Source organism: Triturus cristatus, chromosome 3_1, assembly GCF_964204655.1.
Source record: "Triturus cristatus chromosome 3_1, aTriCri1.1, whole genome shotgun sequence".
NCBI classification, from domain to species: domain Eukaryota; kingdom Metazoa; phylum Chordata; class Amphibia; order Caudata; family Salamandridae; genus Triturus; species Triturus cristatus.
Window position 1 is genome coordinate 444,964,439 of NC_140583.1, and position 18,400 is coordinate 444,982,838.

Genomic DNA, 18,400 nt, shown 5'->3' on the forward strand with positions numbered 1-18,400 from the left:
GCAGAAATGTTCAAGGCAGACCCTGAAACATCAACCAATTTCCTCCAACCACTGCTTACAGTGATGTAGGAAGAAAAGTACCATCATCTTTAGGATTTCAACGAAGAAAGCAGGAAGCAACTATGCAGCTGGCGTGGAATCCCTCTTCTTTCAATCCTGAATACATTCCTGGTGAAAATAATTATGCAGCACGTTTCTGATACATTTGGCAAGTATTTAAGAAAAGAACAGGTTTGGTTCTGCAAGGGCAGAGGATGTGTTGATTAGACCCTTACTCTATGCAGCATCATATAGCAGTGCTTAGAATGGCAGAAACAACAATACATAATCTTCATTGATTTTGAGAAAGTCTATTCGACAGTATAGATCAGAAAGTCAATACCGGAATGAGACAGTGAGGTGTGATGTCAGCGTTGATTTTCAACCTGGTCATCAGCTGGGTGATGCGAAGCACGACTAAAGACCCACACAGAGGCATCAGATGGACCATGTTCTGTACACTGGAGAACCTTAACTATGAGGATGACCAAGACTTGATCTCTCTCGCACACCAGCAAATGCAGGAAAGAACGTCTTGCCACAATCTCTATCCACAACAATTGGGCACCAGAGGATCAAGATGAATAAATCAGAAGTCACACAGCTCAACATCCTGAACCCTTCACTAACCAGGTTGGATGGAGAAGACCTAGCCATAACTGCAGGTTTTACCTACGTAGGCAGTACTATCAGACCTCATGTAAGGGCAGGCAGTGACATCAAGAGCAGACTGAACGAGGCACGGAATTCTTTCAGTATGCTGAACAGTGTGGAGGCCACCTCAGTACAGCATCAACACCAAGCTGAGGCTTTGCCAGAGCTGTGTTCTGACCACACTCTTGTATGGTTAGGAATGCTGGCATATGACAAAAGGGACATCACCAAACTCTTAGCCTTCCACACAAGTAACCTGAGAAGAATATTGCGCATTATTAGCCGTGCACCATCTCCAATCAGAAATCGCTCATCCGATGCAAGCAAGAGGGCACGGACACCATCATTGAGACAAAAAGATGGAGATGGCTTGGACACGCCATCAAAAGAGAACAAGTCTCCATTACAAGAACAGCGCTTCACTGAACCCCAGCAGGCAAAGGGAAGAAAGGCAGATCAAATAACGCCTGGATGCAAACTGTGCAAACAGAAATGAAGACCGTGAACCACAGCTGGGAGCTGGGGTACCTTACTGAAAGACAGACCGAAGTAGAGGTCCTTCGTTGCTGCCCTACATGCCAGTTAGAACAATGGGCAGTAAGTAAGTACTATATTAGCTGTTTTAGCTTTCAGGTGGGCACTGTACATAGTTCAATATCTAGGCCTCAGTAAATAACTATACAATTATACTTCCACGGTTGCAGGTTTTCTTCAGTTTAGTATGGGAATAAACAGTGATATCAGAATTGTGTTAGGTTATTCATGAGATTACTTAGCGTCTGTGTTGTCCGAGATAACACCTAGAGTGACTGTTCTGGCACAAATCCCAAAGTTGAAAACCATTCATGATACGTTTTTGTGCCTGGTGCATTTGCTGGCTAAGTGTGGGATATCAGTGCATATGAGGTTTTCCCAGTGTGTCTAGCTTGGTCTGGTGTAATGGAGATTGATGATTAACTCTGGAACGTGACCCTCCTTAAGCAAAGGGTGCACCATTGATGGGGTGGATTCAGAATTTAAATGTCACGCAGTGAGGACACCGATTTGACTTTAACGCTGGATGATCATGCAGATTTAATTTTTCCTAATTCGGGTGGTGAGAAGTTATACTTTGTCATTAAGTTGTTAAATAACTGCTCTTTCAGTTGTGTAATGTATAGCATTGAATGTGTTACATTTGTAATGATTATTATGTGATTAACTAGTATTGTAATTATTTTGATTTTAACTTTGATTTGTTCATGCAATTTGACCCTTTACTGTGCTAATCTGCCTTTTAGCTATGTTCCAATCCTACACACATACATAGATCTGCTAATGTGTTGTTTAATTTACCTACATGACAAAGTAAACAAGCATTGGCATAGCCAATAGGTCTCGCTTTTGGGACCTTATAAGTATTTAGTTATGCAGCACAATATCCTTTGTGCAATAACATCAACTGTTGCATGGCTAAAAACCTATAAGGTCCCAAAGGCAAGACCTATTGGCTATGCCAGTGCTTGTTTTTAGAGACATGGCATGCAGTTTTAAATGTAGCCTGGTAAGAAAGGTACCAACCCGAGGTGCAAGGTCTAGAGAGAAATAAGATAGGAAGAGAGGTGAGTTATAATGAGATAGCACAAATAGAAAGGTGAAGCACAGAATGACAGGTCAGGTAAACAAAGCAGAGAGGTAGGTAGAGCCGGTGGGATGAAAAATAGAAAGATATGAGAAGTAGAGAGTAAAGAGGTGCAGATGAGGTAGAGAGATGAGGCTAATACAGAGGAAGGGCGAGGGAGAAGTAGAGAATGGTGAAATAGGGAGAGAGAGACAGAAGTAAGAAAGATTTATTAAACGAGCGAGACATTGGAAGCAGAGAGAGTGAACGGAAACAGTGAAGGAGATAGAAAAAGAGGTGAAAGCAAAGGGAGTGATAGATGGAGTGGAAGAGGTAGAGAGAGCATTGTAGAGAGAAAGAAATACAATAATGGGAAAGGTGAGGGAAAGAGGACATCAATAAAAAGAGACTTAGAAGGCCAATAGGTGAGATAAATTGAGAGGCTAGATAGTGTATGAGAGGTGGGGAAGAGAAAGATGAAGCAGTGAGTTGTGAGGCAGAGAGAGAAATGAGAGAGAATGGTGAGGTAGAAAGAGGCATCCGAGAGGTAAAGTATAGATGGCAAAAATGATAGAAAGGGTAAGATAAAGAGAGATGAAATTAAGAGGGAGGTGAAGTAAATGGTAGAGAAATGAAGGGGGATGAGATGCAAACAGAGCAGCAAGGAGAGAAAGGAGAGAAAGAGAGACAGAGAGAGAGACTGAGAGAGAGAGAGACTGAGAGAGAGAGACTGAGAGAGAGAGACTGAGAGAGAGAGACTGAGAGAGAGAGAGACTGAGAGAGAGAGAGACAGAGAGAGAGAGACTGAGAGAGAGAGAGACTGAGAGAGAGAGAGACTGAGAGAGAGAGAGACTGAGAGAGAGAGAGACTGAGAGAGAGAGAGACTGAGAGAGAGAGAGACTGAGAGAGAGAGACTGAGACTGAGAGAGAGACTGAGACTGAGAGAGAGAGACTGAGAGAGAGAGACTGAGAGAGAGAGACTGAGACTGAGAGAGAGACTGAGACTGAGAGACGAGGGCTAGAGGTAGGATCGGAGACAGGTGGCAAGTTGAGGTCATGAATGGTAAGTGCTGTGGGGCACTGAGGTTTATTGAAGGAGAGGTTTGACATACAGAGAGAGTTTAAAGGTAGAGCAATAGTGTGGTAGGTACGTAGCTATGTATAAAGAGACAGGTTAAAAGGGAGTGTTTAGGTAAAGGAATGAGACATGGGACAGAAAGGTGCGACAGAGAAAGAAATGTATTGGGTGGTGTAGAGAAGTGACAGCTATTCACAGAGTTTGGTATGTAGAGATATACTTTACATCACACTGTACAGTCTGATGCCTGAGAAGAATTGAAGACAGATTGCAAACGTACTGTTCTTGACTCTCTTAGATTCTGGATTTCCCAAACATGTGCGCTACTTGCTACCCATCTACCGGGGATCACTTCCCTTTTGTGATATCTTCCCCAGGTGTGAATATTTTAGCATTCAGCAAAGGCATATTTATTTTCAGATTTTCCAAAAAAGTGAGTGCCACTCTGCAATATGGTATGGTTCATGATGTCTTTATAGATTCTTCCCTTCAGATCTGCCCCACAAACACATTGCACAGGAGATGGGTCAAGGAGCTTCAAGGTCGAAAAAAGGGAAAGAAATGCTAACTGTCTGCCATTATCAGGGTGGTGCGTATTTCACGTGTGTTGCCCATATTGCCTCCAGAACTCCTCTGGAAGCTACAGACCTCTGTAGTACAGGAGGCCTGTTGTCTCCAGCAGGTCTTCATCCCTGCACCATCTAAATGAGTAACCAAAGAGTACATCTGACTTTGGCATATTCCTACGAAGTGAGATGTGAAAAGATGCACACAATAGCAGTCTCCCAGAAAAATGCAAGCCATTCTATTGAATGATGGGCTTGCACATTTGTTGAAGCTGGTGCAAAGTTTCAGAACATATCATTATGCATCACTTCTTTGCACAAGGGTTAAAGTAGCTGAATAAGCATCTGTTATTCAGCGCCAAGATGCCTACGGCTGAACGTGCGGTGGCACACACTGCTGAATCAAATTATAACCTGAATATGGGGGTGCTCATTACTAGACTAGAGAGCTCCATCTGCTTCTGTAATCACCTCCCCCTGTCTACTATGGGGCAGATGGCCCTGAATAAGATAGTATTGCCCCTGCATTGCCGGTATGCCTTCCAGAATTCCTTCTGTTGTATCTCTCGTGCCACTTTCACCACCCTGAATAGTTTGCTGATATAGCTGATGTGGGCTGGTAAGCAGAGCAGGGTGAAACGAGAGGTGTTGAAACAGTGAATCAACAAAGCAACAATTCTTGGTTAAGAAAAGCAGAGTCCTGAAAAGAGCGAAAATTAACATGCGATGCCACTTTTTTCCCCGACCACGTTACAAACAGTACAATTTCTCGCACATAAGGCATAGTGAATACAACTGAAGCTACAAATGTACTGAGAGTATTAAAAGCCTGCAAAAGGAAACGCTGATGCATAAAAAATGCGTGCGCGCCTCGCGCTAAAAGTGGGAGGAGTGCGACAGCACACAAAGCGTTTCCCTTGCGGGAGCAAGCCAGGGGAACCATGTGTTTGTAAGTTAATTACAAACATATGGTGTGACGCTCGCTCCCGCAAGGCAATCGCCACACGTGCATGCGTTGCCATTGAAGGCAATGGAACACGTGCACGTTTTCGGCTGCAAAGCCGAAGCAATTGCTAAAGGTCTTTTTGCCTGTGCAGCGCATGCGCGCTGCGTAGGCGAGACCTAAAAAGAAAAAAAAGCCAGATGGCTTATCCATGAAACTAATTTCTATTTGATCATGTATTAACAAAATAAGGAATATTCCCTTTACCACGCATTAGCGTGGTAAAGGGAATATTGGACCTCTGCCCCACAGTGCCCCCCCAACCACCCTCCCCATGATATAGGTTCTATTTTCTGGCACCATTCAGAAGGAATCGGGTGCGAAAATCGAACCTAACTTGACAAATGTGCTCTCACTAAACCAGCCTTGTCTTAAATTTTCTAATGATTTTGATCTGATATATATCAATTTGGGCTGCCGAACCGCCGCTTACGGACTCTGTTGACCTATTTAGGTTGTGGCTTATACTAAGCTAGAGTGCTACACCATATGTGGGACACTCGGTGTTTCTGTTTTTAATCCAGCGGCAGGCGAGGAGATATATATAGGCACAGTCCTCACGGCTGCCAATTCACTTTTTTAGCGATGGCAGCGCCATTGACATTGCATTAGGCAATAAATGATTAAAACGGTGACGTCCCATTGCCGGCCATTCATTGGCCAAGGATCCACCAACCATGTGGCAGACCCGTTTAAATGACTGTCGTTTTATTGATGGCTTTTCCGCACTGATGACGGCAAGAGCCAGAAACGCGTCTGCGGATGTTTTATAGCTGACAAAGCCCTGTGAGTGCACCGGACCTTGGGATTACCACGAACTCCTTGTTTTTTCTGTTTGTTAAGCGGTTTCCACCACCGCTTCCCGGGTTGCACCCGCCGCGAGTTCGGCTGGCCCCTGGTGGAATTCTGTGCTTTGAAGATATGTATATATTCTGCTCCAAAGGTTGTCCACCTGGTGAGTAGCACTCGATCAGCAGCTTTATTTATGATGGGCAAGGACGAGGATCCGCTTGTAGAAGCAAGGCAATTCCACTACGGAGTGGCTCCTACAAGCAGATGCCCGTCCTTGCCTATCATGAAAAAGCTGCTGGTAGAGTGCTACTCACCTGATGGACAACCTTTGGAGCAGTATATATATATATATATATATATATATATATATATATATATATATATATATATATATATATATATATATATATATATATATATATATATATATATATATATATATATATATATATATATATATATATATATATACACACACACATATATACACATACTCCAGAATCCTTCCCATTAAGAAAGAAACAAGCCCACACAGGTCACCGGGAACTCTTGTTTATTCCAGCCAGTTGAATGCGGCATGACGCGTTTCGGTTAATACCTTTCTCAAATGCCTTTGCCATCATTTGTTACTCACAATGTCCGTACTTTTATACAGAGTGTCTCCTTCGTGATTGGTTGAGACACTCTAACAGGCTAAACAGGGAGGTGTTCACAAACTCACCGCACCGGGTTCGTTGACTGCAGGCACTGAACGTAAGTACTGCCCCAGTGGGCGGTGCCTGTAGCTTCACCTGTTTATGCCTGAAAGTTGCAGTGGAGGGAATACAGGTTGCCTGGACCTTCATCCTGCCGCAATTCTCCCACCCGGCACCGGAACACACAATCCTTAAGTAAGTCAGCGCGTTGCCGTGCAATCACAGTCCAAACCAATATTGGCACGGTGCCCTTGAGGAGCGCGGCGGTTCGGTATATATATATATCACTGAAAAAACCATAGGTTTCACACACGTTATAGTTAGGAATTAGCATTTAAAAAACCTTGCAAATTCACTGAAAAAACCATAGGTTTCACACATGTTATAGTTAGCTGGACATTTTACTGATAAAAAACCAATGAAATTCCCCCGTTATAGTTAGTGCAGGCAACTATAACTCACGCGACCGCAATCCTCTGCTGATGCTAATACTGTATTTAGACACTTATTTGCCCATGTCTTCTTCCATTAAATTTTAGCTATACATATATTACAAATATTTTTTTTTCATAAAGACACATATGTCATCAGCAGAGGATTGCGGTCGCGTGAGTTATAGTTGCCTGCACTAACTATAACGGGGGAATTTCATTGGTTTTTTATCAGTAAAATGTCCAGCTAACTATAACATGTGTGAAACCTATGGTTTTTTTCAGTGAATTTGCAAGGTTTTTTAAATGCTAATTCCTAACTATAACGTGTGTGAAACCTATGGTTTTTTCAGTGAATTTGTACGGTTTTTTAAATGCTAAAAGTTACTTTACGCCATTCGTGGCGTGCACGCCCAGTTAACGCAGTTCGTTCCGTGCGCGCACGGTGCGCGAAGTGCACCGTGCGCGCACAGTGAGCACGCGGTGCGCGAAGCGCACCGCGCGCCCACTTTACGCAGTTAGTGCCGTGCACGCACGGTGGTCACGCGGTGCGCTGCGCGCACCGCGTGCCCACGTTACGCTAGATGGGCCATGTACACACGATGCGCTTCGCGCACGGTGCGCACATGGAGGACATATTATGCGCTTCGTTTTGCATGGTAATCTTTTAAATGTTCAGTAGTGTAATATGGGGTGTGGATAGTGTGGATAATTTTTTTTTTTAAATTAATTTTTACCGTACGCGGTAAGCGTAATCGGCGATTTTTCAAAAAAATATAAAATTGAATTTTTGGCCTTGGGGGTTCTTTGGGGACACCTTCATCAATGCTAGGTAGTTAGGAACTGAATACACAGCCCCTTTAGATGTTTTTTGCCTTTGTTTTTGCTGCCCCACTCAGAGTGCGAGAGAGAAAATGGCGGCCGCCGCTTCCTGGTTTCGACCGATTCGAATGTTTACTTAGATCTAACAGCCAATCAGAATCGCGCTCACGCACGGCACCGTACGCGTACGGTAAGCTTACCGTAAGCGCACGGTAAGCGCACCGTAAGCTGCCACAGATATATATATTGATTTAAATGCTATTTTCTCAGGATCTACTGAACAGATTTACACAACTTCCTTGACCTGAGGACTACCTCTCTGCCAAATTTCAAGTAACTCTGTTCAGCCGTTCGGGCTGTAGCTGTGTCTAAAGGTCCTATGGAAAAATGCATGGGAAAAACGCGTTTTGGGACCCCCCTTTTTTCTCAGCCCCCGCTTGACGAATCCCCCCGAGACTTTCAGGGTAGGAGCGGAGCGTAGCGCCCCACCTATTTTGAAAATTTCGCGAGGATTCGTCGACCGGCGCCAAAGTTATTCCAAATAGAATGTTGCGGATTTCCTATGGAAACAGGGTCCTAACTATAACTATCTACTGGCGACCGCCAGTAGATAATATGTGTGTATATATATATGTGTGTATATATATATATATATATATATATATATATATATATATATATATATGTGTGTGTGTGTGCCTTAATGAGAATAATATTAGAAGACCCTAGTAAAAATAAGTCTCATTACTCAACCAACTAAGGAATGGGAAGTACTGGCTCCAGCCCACAGAATTTTGCTCCATCAAAGGAACCCTCAATAGAGACCTCTGGAAATGGTGATCACTGTTCCTGTTTGAGATCCTGGATTATTAACTAAGAGAGAACAAATTACTAAACCAGTGCCTACCTAGGTAAATACAGTTTTATTTTTAAGATCTGGACCTCCCGTTAGCTTTGAACCATAGCAACAGGCTTTTCTTTAGAAAAGTCCAAATGTTCCAGAGGGGAAACGAGGATCCTGTGAATTCCTTACCTTAGAATAATTCCCAGGCATCTGACTGGATTCAGAAATTTTTAAGCAGTACCCCTGCTAAAATGAGCATCTTGGCGGATGTGCTTCAGCCAGGGGTTGCCATCAAGAACCCTTACTTCCATTTCATGTAGCCTTAACAGATGTCCTCCTTGGGGCCTGGTTCAATCCCTGCACAGGGGCTCCTGTGCATAGGACAATTGTCCTCCGCGATCTCCCCGCTCCTGGGAACCCTAGTTTCCCCACCTAGCAAACTTGGTGGTCTACGCCTCCACCTCCCCTGCAACTCCTGCGTGTTCCCTACCACTCCACCGGATAGGGAATTAAAGAGGTAAAAGACATAATTGAGAAGAGGATGGTCTCTTCCCCGGCCTAACACTGCGGTCTGTAAACACCATGTGCCTTGTAGGCCGATACACTCCTACAATCTGGGATTTGGTTGCGTAGGTGCTGCCTATGGTCTCAGTGGAGGCCCGGATCATACTCTCCCAGGCTATTGTTGACGGGAAAGGTACTGCAAAGATCAACATCAGGTGTGGAATGGACACAGCAGATTCGCTGGGCAGAGCAATTTCATCATCGGTGGACCTGAGGATCCATGCCTGGCTGAGAACTACTGCATTTCCAGGGGATGTCGAGCCTTGCTCACAGGCATGCCCTTTGATGGCTCTCCCCTTTTGCTGAGAATGCAGACTCGGTGCTAGTGCGCTTCAAGGATAGCGGAGCTATGGGCAGATTTGGCACGATCCATGGCCTCTCCCCAATGCCAGTCTGCCTTCCACCTGTTGTGTGTATGGAAGGGGCTTCCAACAATGTTTATTCCTTTCTACTGAGCAAGGTCAACAGGCATCCCAGTCTTTTTGTGGCTAAAGACATGGTTCCCACAGACCTTGTGGGACCACTAGCCAAAGGTTGGGTCAGTCCACCACTGCTCCTGCAGCTACAGCCTCCAAACTTCTTTAGGTTACACTCATACCACCTCGGGCATCCAGGAGGAAACAGGATATGCCGTCACCTGCACCGTTGGCAGTTGATTGCATCAGACAAGTGGGTTTTACAGATCGTCTGAAAGGGGCTACTCCATCCCTTTATGGACACCCCTCCAGCCATGCTACCCACTTATAACTGGGTCATCTTGTTTCTCTGTCAGGAATTGTTGGCTCTCTTGGCCAATTAGCTATCGAGAGGGCATCAGAAGTAGGTCGTGGTTGCTCTTCCCACTACATTCTGGTGCCCAAGAAGGAATGAGGCCTTCATCTTACCCTAGACCTGCTCCTTCTCAAATCCCTCCTAAAAAAGTAGAAATTCAAAATGTTCACAAGCTCTGGTCGTGTCTGCCCTGAATCCTGGAGACTGTATGGTACAGTTGCAGAACACATACTTCCACATCCCTGTCCTATCTGTCCACAGGTGTGACCTGTGGTTCACGTTGGGCCAAGAGCACTTTCAGTTTGCTGTGCTCCCATTTGGCCTTACCAGCACCTCTTGGGTGTTCAGTAAGGTGTTGGCAGTGGTTGCAGCGCCTCTGTGGAGGTCAGGGGTTCAGTCTTCCCCAACCTCGACGATTGTCTGTAGAAGTCAGGCTCCCCCTAGGTAGTCCTCTCCAGCCTTCAGACTACGGCAGATCTGCATTTGCTGCAGTTCACTATAAATGTGCCAAAGTCACATCTGACTTCCTCTCAGACGCTCCCTTTAATTGGGGCGTTTTTGGACACACTGCATTTTCGGGCCTATCCTCCCGAGCAATGAGTCGAGGATATGCAGGCTATTATACTAATGTTACAGCCTCTATCCTGGATTTCGGTGGGACTAATTCTGAGGCTTTTGGGCTGCATGCCCGCCTGTATCCTTAGTGTGACACATGCCAATTGGCATATGAGGTCTTTGCAGTGTTACCTGGAGTTCCTGTGGTCCCTGCATCAGGGGAATCTGTCTGACATGCCTTTTCCCTGCGCTCAAATATATCGTTTTGACTTAGCAAAATGTCGTGGAGCTTGAAATCCTCTTGTGTACGGGTGAGGCAGAGTCAAAGCCATGTGGCTAGATATGTTTAATGCAAGATACTTTAAACCTGTAAAAAGACCAGTGTGTGACACTTCAAGAAATCTTGCCCACCAAGGTTGGCTTTCTCGGGTAGCCACTTCACATTGTCCCATTACTCTTCAGTTTGAAAATGGTCTACTTTTGTGGAGTCTGAAGTTCTTGGTCTCTACCAAGCTCCTAAACCTCATGGGAAGTCCCATGGCTTTCAAAGTGAAGATGACAGTGGGAGATAGGCTTGAACACTCTTCTGCTAGGCACCAGCACATTTCTCTCTGGTCTTCTGGATGTTCATAGGAAAGTTGTCCTTCTTGCCCTTTGTCTGTAGGACCACAAGGTGTTATCTAGTTATTGTGTACAAAAGCGAGCAGGACCGGATTTCAGTCCTTCTGCAGCAAGGCACAGCATCAAGTTCTTCATCGTCTGTTCTTCATCTTCTGATTTTCTTCAGGTTCTGTTCTATTCTATGGTACCAATGGTAGGAATTACTTTGTCATTGCGATTGTGAAAGGTCCTGATTTTATCCACAGTCAAGTCGACTTCTTCTTAGTTCCTGGCACTTTACTTTAAATCCATCTCAGAAAACATGTGACATTTATTTCTTGGCTTTCTTTTACAATCAGGAAAGGCAGCTGACACCTATGCATTGAAGGAAAACTTTTAATCCTGTCACGGTAGTGTTGTTTTACCTTATGTACCAAGACCTTGTAGTCTGCAAAGCTCTATTTAAGGGTATATTTCCTCATTTATAAAGTAGGCTTTCAACATGTCATATGGGTCCTTTTGTCATATGATGGCTGTCGTTTTCGCACATCCTTACAAACTATAGTAATACTTTAAAGTAATGCAAGTGAGAGATGTAAGATCACACTGAAGCCTATATTTGAAATCTGAATTTTATGACACTAATTTGCTCTTTGTGCGTAATATTGCTGTGAACTTACTAAAAAAGTCTGATATGCTAGTTGGAAATAAGTATTTGTTAACTTGTTTAGGGGGTCAAAGCATAAACACTTGAAGCTGAAACATCGTGGAAGCAACTCCTTGTTTCTTACCTATTTTGTTAATTTTCAAATTTATAGATTTGATTTGCTGTGCCTAGACACTTTCAAACCCAGTCAGAAGAGAAGTACTATTGGAGGACAGATTCAGTTCAAGATGTATCTTGTTTTTGAATTTTGGGGTTTTATAACACCTTCACTGTGCTGTCTCAAGGTTCTGTGGATCAATTATCAAAATGAAATTAAGTCATGGAATCAAGAGGCTAAAAATATCTGTTAACTACGTCTAAAATGGAAACCTTGAAGCGTGAAATGGGACTAGCTGGACACTGCCCTTAATGGAGGTCTCTGTCACTTTCAGTTTATTGAATCTAAGCGATTTAGTGTCCTACAGTACAGTGAGCATCACTTGGGACATGTGGTTATTCCACTGTTTGATCAAGGGTCCCTGAACAGTTGCTCTGCTGCTTTTGTTTTATCGCATTGAGAAAATTCAGATTCTCACATCCTTGATGAGCACCTATTCTGGCAGGTGGCGGCATACACCTGCCGTTGGAAAACTAATGTCCCAGCCTAGCCAGGATGTTAGGGGGCCCTTGTCCTACCTCAGAAAATGATGAGGCCTTCTCTGACATCTCTAAGAACCAGTCACAGATTCTTCTCCATTGCCACTATTCCTGCTTGTGTTTTAATGTTGAGCGTTTTCATTGACTGAAGCTCTGAATTGCAAACACTTCCTAATGGGCAACCTCCTAGAGGCTGGACTGATTCTTTTATTTCAAACTTGTCAGGCTCTGTACTTTAAAGTATTTCACCAGTGAAATACATAGGTACCTTAAAATCGCCGGTAGCGTTGCCTGGAAAATTAGTATGACATTACAACTACTCCAATTGAAACCTCATTTAGCTTTAAGACCCCGCAGTTCAAGACTTCCTTAAAACCTCTGTGAATTGTACTTTAGTGTTCTGGACATAGCAGATGAGACCTTTCGAACATCAGTCACACTGGAGCATCCAGGTCGGCAGGAATATAGGGCTCACAGGGTGCTCTATTCTTTAATGTTCTTCTTTCACTAGCTCCCATTATAGCCTCTGGAGTCAGAAAGAAGTTGCCTTCTTCAGCTCTTGCAAGTAAGGAGAGTAGTCCTAAAAGATTTTAGAAGAAAATCTGAAGATATCTGCGGCAATCTGATTTTCTGTACTGCTGTAACAGATCTCTTTGGGACTTTTCATCTGATGCAGAGTTTCTGCCATGAGCCAAGGCTTAACGCCAATTCTAAAATGGTGTACTCTACCTAATTAAAATTAGATTTTAACTGAAGATTGTTTTCAATTTAAAAATACAATTTTAAATGGTCTAGTTTTTTTAATCGCCATTAGATATAAACGAACACTTTAAGAAGTGTTCTGGGTTGTGACACAGTGATTTTCCACATTTTGAATTCACTCTTCTTTTTACAGAACTTCCCCAGTTTCATTTAAAACAGTTTTGTCGCAGTGCTGCCATTTTTTTTAGAATTAAATGTACCTTGATCACTCTGTTTATTTGCTTGCCACCATGTCCTTCCCTGAACTGCCAATTAGCATCTTTGTTTTTCAGAATGCACATTTCCTGCATCAGCAGGTTTCCAATGGTAATCTTAAACACTAGGGGGCCTGTACACAAATAAATTAATAGTTAAGCATTAAATGCTTTGAAATAAAACCAACAGTAGTCTGAAATGCTACGTTAACTAGATGTTGAGCTATTTATTCTTGTATTTTTTTCTTTTCCATCTGTTTGCTAACAAACGGAAAATTATGTTCTGTCTGACAGGTGTCACACCGTTTGCATGCAAAATACTTTAAGCACTTGGATTCTTTTTTACATTTTTAGTCATTTAAATTGTAAATGTAGTTGTTTTTAAACGTTTAAAAGGATCGTATACTGTTTAATCTGTGATTTATCATAAAAATTCATTAATACAATCTGTATCAAACTTTCCTTCCTAGTATGTGAGGTTGTCTCATGACTCGAAACCTGAAGCTATTCTGCAGCTCATGCTGAAGGAATGGCAGATGGAGCTGCCCAAGCTCGTTATCTCCGTACATGGTGGAATGCAAAAGTTTGAGCTTCACCCACGTATCAAACAGTTGATTGGCAAAGGTCTTATCAAAGCAGCAGTGACAACCGGAGCCTGGGTAGTGACTGGTGGTGTCAATACAGGTGTAGTATAACATAACCTATATATTTGTAAAGCGCACATATAGCATATATATTTGTAAAGCGGACCTGTGGGCGTCTTGGCGCTGAATAACAGATGTTTGTTGCCTAACTCAATGGTACTCATTTTATCGACCTCATAAGGATGAATGGCTGAGTGGACTGACTGGGATTTGAACCTGTGACCATGAGGTCAAACACAGGCCCCTACAGTGGATACATTAGTCCACTAAGCCAAGTGACCCGACTAGTATATGCAGCATTATAATTGGCTTTTCCTGTAAAACGTTTTTGAAGAAAATGAGTGCAGCCGTTATTGTTTCTTCTGACAGCCTCTCAGAATCCGTGTGTTGCCGCCAATGCTACTCCTGAGAGCTCATTGACATTTCATTATCAGTCTTTTAAATGTTCTAATAAAACCTGAGACTACTTTATCAGATGTAAAGGTCTGCGTCTCTGTTCTGTCCGACTGTAATTGCCCTGATTGCAACACACAGTCTGGTATGTTCTGTGATCTTCTTAATATTGATGGGGCACCATGCCCGACTCTGACAACTGCGTATCAAGGCAATGAAGAAGGCTTCAAGGGTTGCTTTGTTGCAAAGAGACAAATTATGTGTGTGAGGGACTACAGGTCTTTAAAAAAATTGCCTATTTTACACCATAATTCATCCAGTGTTTTCATCTTCCAGCTGCACAGCCTCGAAAGTGGTTGTCCCTCTGGTAGTTGCCTAGTTAGATATCTGTGCTTGTACCTTTACTAATTTGACCTCCATTTCTGATTCTAATCTTTGTTTTTTTAATAGGCAATGGGTACCTTTTATTAGTTATTATGAGAATCTTTATGAAAGCACGTTTTTGCTACATTCAGCAACCCCTTTCACATTTCTTGAATAATAACAAAGACCTTTTCCATGAGATATTATTGGGTGGTCCCATTGACAAACGCTTTCTGAACATTTGGGGAGCAAGATGGTGTCAGTGAGAACCACGCCGCACGGCCGCGCACGCCAGACATTTCGACGATCGGCTACGTGGACTGACCTGACCTGAGGGTGAATTTGCGAGGGAGCAGGACGCAATGGCAGCAGCTCCACTCTCAAGCCCGGGGAGACCTCACACTAGAACGGAAATGTACCGCGCCAGACCGATTGCTGCATTTCCCTTTCTTCTGTAGGACAGGGTGCAACATTGTATCCTCGGCACTGACTCCGGGACCATTAAAGACAGCGATAAAATCGAATGGAAGCGGAAGCAGGTCGCGAGTGCAGTTGCCTTGCCTCCAGCCTCAAAGAAGCCTGAGGGTTGATCTTCCTGATGAAAGACACACCATGTGAGGAATAGGGAGACGCTTCTTCACCCATCTTTGGACAGTATACTGCAATATTTCTGTTGGTCTTGTGTGTATTCTGGATTTCCTGGTGATGACACTGAGCCCAAGAGAGTGCAGATCGCGGGGGCTTCTGCGCTCAAATCCTAGAAAATACGAAAATCGCCGCTACCTGTGGGAAGTGCTTCGCGCCGGGGAGCACGCTAGGAAAAGCGCATTATCGCCTCTCCTACCTTTTGCTTCTGTGCCACTTTGACCCCTTGGTGCTCGTGCTCACTCGGGGACCTCTTCCTTATAAACAAGAATGGTGCCTGTATTTTAGGATGTCGACCAGGGACTCAAGGGCTGGGAAAATCAACAAGCTAAAGGCTGCCCAGCCCACGCGAAGTAACGTCGTTCCAGGGGAAACAGATATGCCAGACAACTCACTCAGAGGTAAACGCGAGTCCAATAATCTTGAACGTACCCCGGGTAAAATCGGAGGTGGGGGACTGGGGGGGGGCGAAGGATGGCTCACAACCAACTATTGTTGCTTATTGGCCCAAAGGCACTGTCTTGTAATCCTGACACTGCTCTGGGTAGCACTCCAAGCCTCACCGCTCCGTTTGTGCCAGAACTAGCTCACTTGCGTGGAGACTCCCGGGAGAGTCTGAACCCTGAATCTGAAGTTAACCCGGGTGGGCCCCAAGAAAGCGGCACAGATACAGAAAAGGAGAATCCTTATAGCTCATTTAACAATCTGACTACTACCACTCCTCTTCTTGAAGAGGCTGCTAGACATACATTAGGTTCAGGCTCAATGTCCCTCTCGGATTCTGCCTCATCGACCATCCCATACTCAAGCTCCACCAAGCTGCCGGGGAAAAGTGCGATTGGACCAAAACATCTGGTAACAGGCATCACGGATTACATACTTGGAGCTGAACCCAATCCCGGTCTTAGAGCCCCCTGAACCCCAGATATCAGGGGGGAACATTTCTACACTGTCTCAGACGGCTCTCTATCATCCTCTGATGGCGAGCAAACCAGCACCAGCAAAGATTTTAGTACTGATCTCTCTCAAAATACAGGAATGGTACAACGCCAGAAGAAAACTAGAAACCCTCCTAAAAAACGCAGCCAGCTAAAATGGGACTATTCAGACTCTCAAATGTCCTTTCCTCCATGTGACGAAGATAAACAGACGTCTATCTGGGAAAATGCCAAGTCAACAACCACAACAATAGATCCCATGACAGAAACCCCCTTATCTGCAATCCTGGCCTCGATTAAAGGATTCCAAGAAGAGGTTCGCTCCGACAACCGAGCCTTTAAGGGGGCAGCAAAAAAATTACAAGGGGGTCTGCGAAAACTAAACAAGATATGCACAGACATCTGCGACCGGGTCAGCATGGGTGGTCGTTTCTTGGGGCTCAGAAATTTGAAGTACAAGGCTGATAATGCCTTCGGTTTAATTCAAGGTGTAGCTTAGCGGCGATGCATCCCAACTGACAACCATCATTCAGGGTTTCCCTGATTGCTCTAATTGTGGCAGAGGGGGGGAAGAGAGAGGGAGTAGGGGGGTCACAATTTGGTGGTGACGAGGTTCACGACACTGGCAAGCTTGATACTGGCTAGCGAAATCAAAACGCAAAAAAAGGGTAAGACGCTAAAGAAAGGAAATAGGAAAGGAGAAAAAAATGCACAAACAAGTAAAATATTAGTATATTGTGGGATACACAGAATACATAACGGCACAAGATATACACCTAGGAGAAAAGCAGTAAAAAAATGTCAAACATGAATAATTAATGTTCCTTAAAAATCGCGTCTGTTAATATTTGTGGTTTAAACGATGCCTCAAAGGCAGAGAGTGGCTCAGGGTCTACATTTTTTTAGGAGCTGAACTTATCACCCTGCAAAAAACACATGTGGAGGGATCCTAGAAGCACCTATTAAATTCACTGGGGTATAGGGTTATCGGGGGAACCTCCTAGGGGGCAAAGACGAGAGGGGTTGGAGTTTTGGCTCAAAACAGACATCCATTGACTTCCAACAGGGTGAAATCTGATAGGGTAGGTAGGTTATCGCAGAATGTCATCTCCCCCTAATACGGTCCTTACACTGTGCTCTATATATGGGAGCAATATAGATGACCCTGTGGTCATCAATTTTATTTCGGGAGATCTCGCCCACTGGCCTTTACCACTGGTAATTTCTGGGGACCTAAACATCAATTTACGCAGTAACTGGAAAGCAACTGATCATTGGCTTTATACCGGCAGGAAGCCTAAAGTCTATCAAGCCCTACTTAACCCAATACAAACACATGGGCTCAGTGATGTCTGGGCCACTTTAAAGTCAACTCACCCGGGGTATACTTACAGCTCAGCTCCACACCTCTCACTTGCTAGACTAGATTATTTTCTTGTGTCTTCATCAATACTCCAAAACTGTTCTATTGAGATAGCCCCACGATTTATGTCAGATCACAATCCTCTCATTTTAAATATCAGTGGGCTAGGGCTTAGGAGGGAAACCTCTAATTGGAGCTTTGAAAAAGCCTTACTGCACGATTAGGGTTACCAATTACAAATGCAGGGGTGGATCAAAGAAGTTTTGGAAATCAATATAGGATCAGAAGCTGTGAGAACCGTATGGGATGCAATGAATGCGGGCATCCGAAGTGAGACCTTGCGGTATTCCATAAGAAAGAACAAAAAAGACAAAGTACAGCTAGCAAGGGCACACAACAAGATGAAAAAAGCAGAGGAAAATCTAATCCTAGCAGTCAACCTGGGGACTGAAATTGAAAACACTCAGCTAGAAGTGATAGCTAGTAAGGCAGAAATAGGGTCCATTTTTGCTGAGAACACTGCCAAGAAATGGGCTTCTGCTAGAGAAAAAATATACGAATGTGGTGATAACATCGGCCATCAACTTGCTCTCAGAACTAGACAACAGGTGTCTGCTAGCGAAATTCAGTCAATTCAGCTTAGTTCTGGGGAGATCACAAAGGATGCAATTAAGATCCATAATGCATTTTGCGAGTTTTACCAGACTCTCTGCTCCGAAGACAATATAGGGTCATTAAAACTGAGAGAGGAGAAAAGTCTAGAATACCTAGACCAGATCAC

At 43.9% G+C, this 18,400-nt stretch overlaps 1 protein-coding gene across 2 annotated transcripts in view; it reads left to right on the forward strand.

Annotated features, from left to right (window-relative positions):
- The window catches only part of TRPM7 (transient receptor potential cation channel subfamily M member 7), a 2,096,104-nt gene that overhangs the window by 368,021 nt on the left and 1,709,683 nt on the right, over positions 1 to 18,400 (forward strand). For both annotated transcript variants that reach the window (XM_085644243.1, XM_085644244.1), the window contains exon 5: positions 13,744 to 13,957. In XM_085644243.1, coding sequence (XP_085500369.1) covers positions 13,744 to 13,957 — 214 coding nt within the window. The remainder of the gene's footprint in view (positions 1 to 13,743; positions 13,958 to 18,400) is intronic.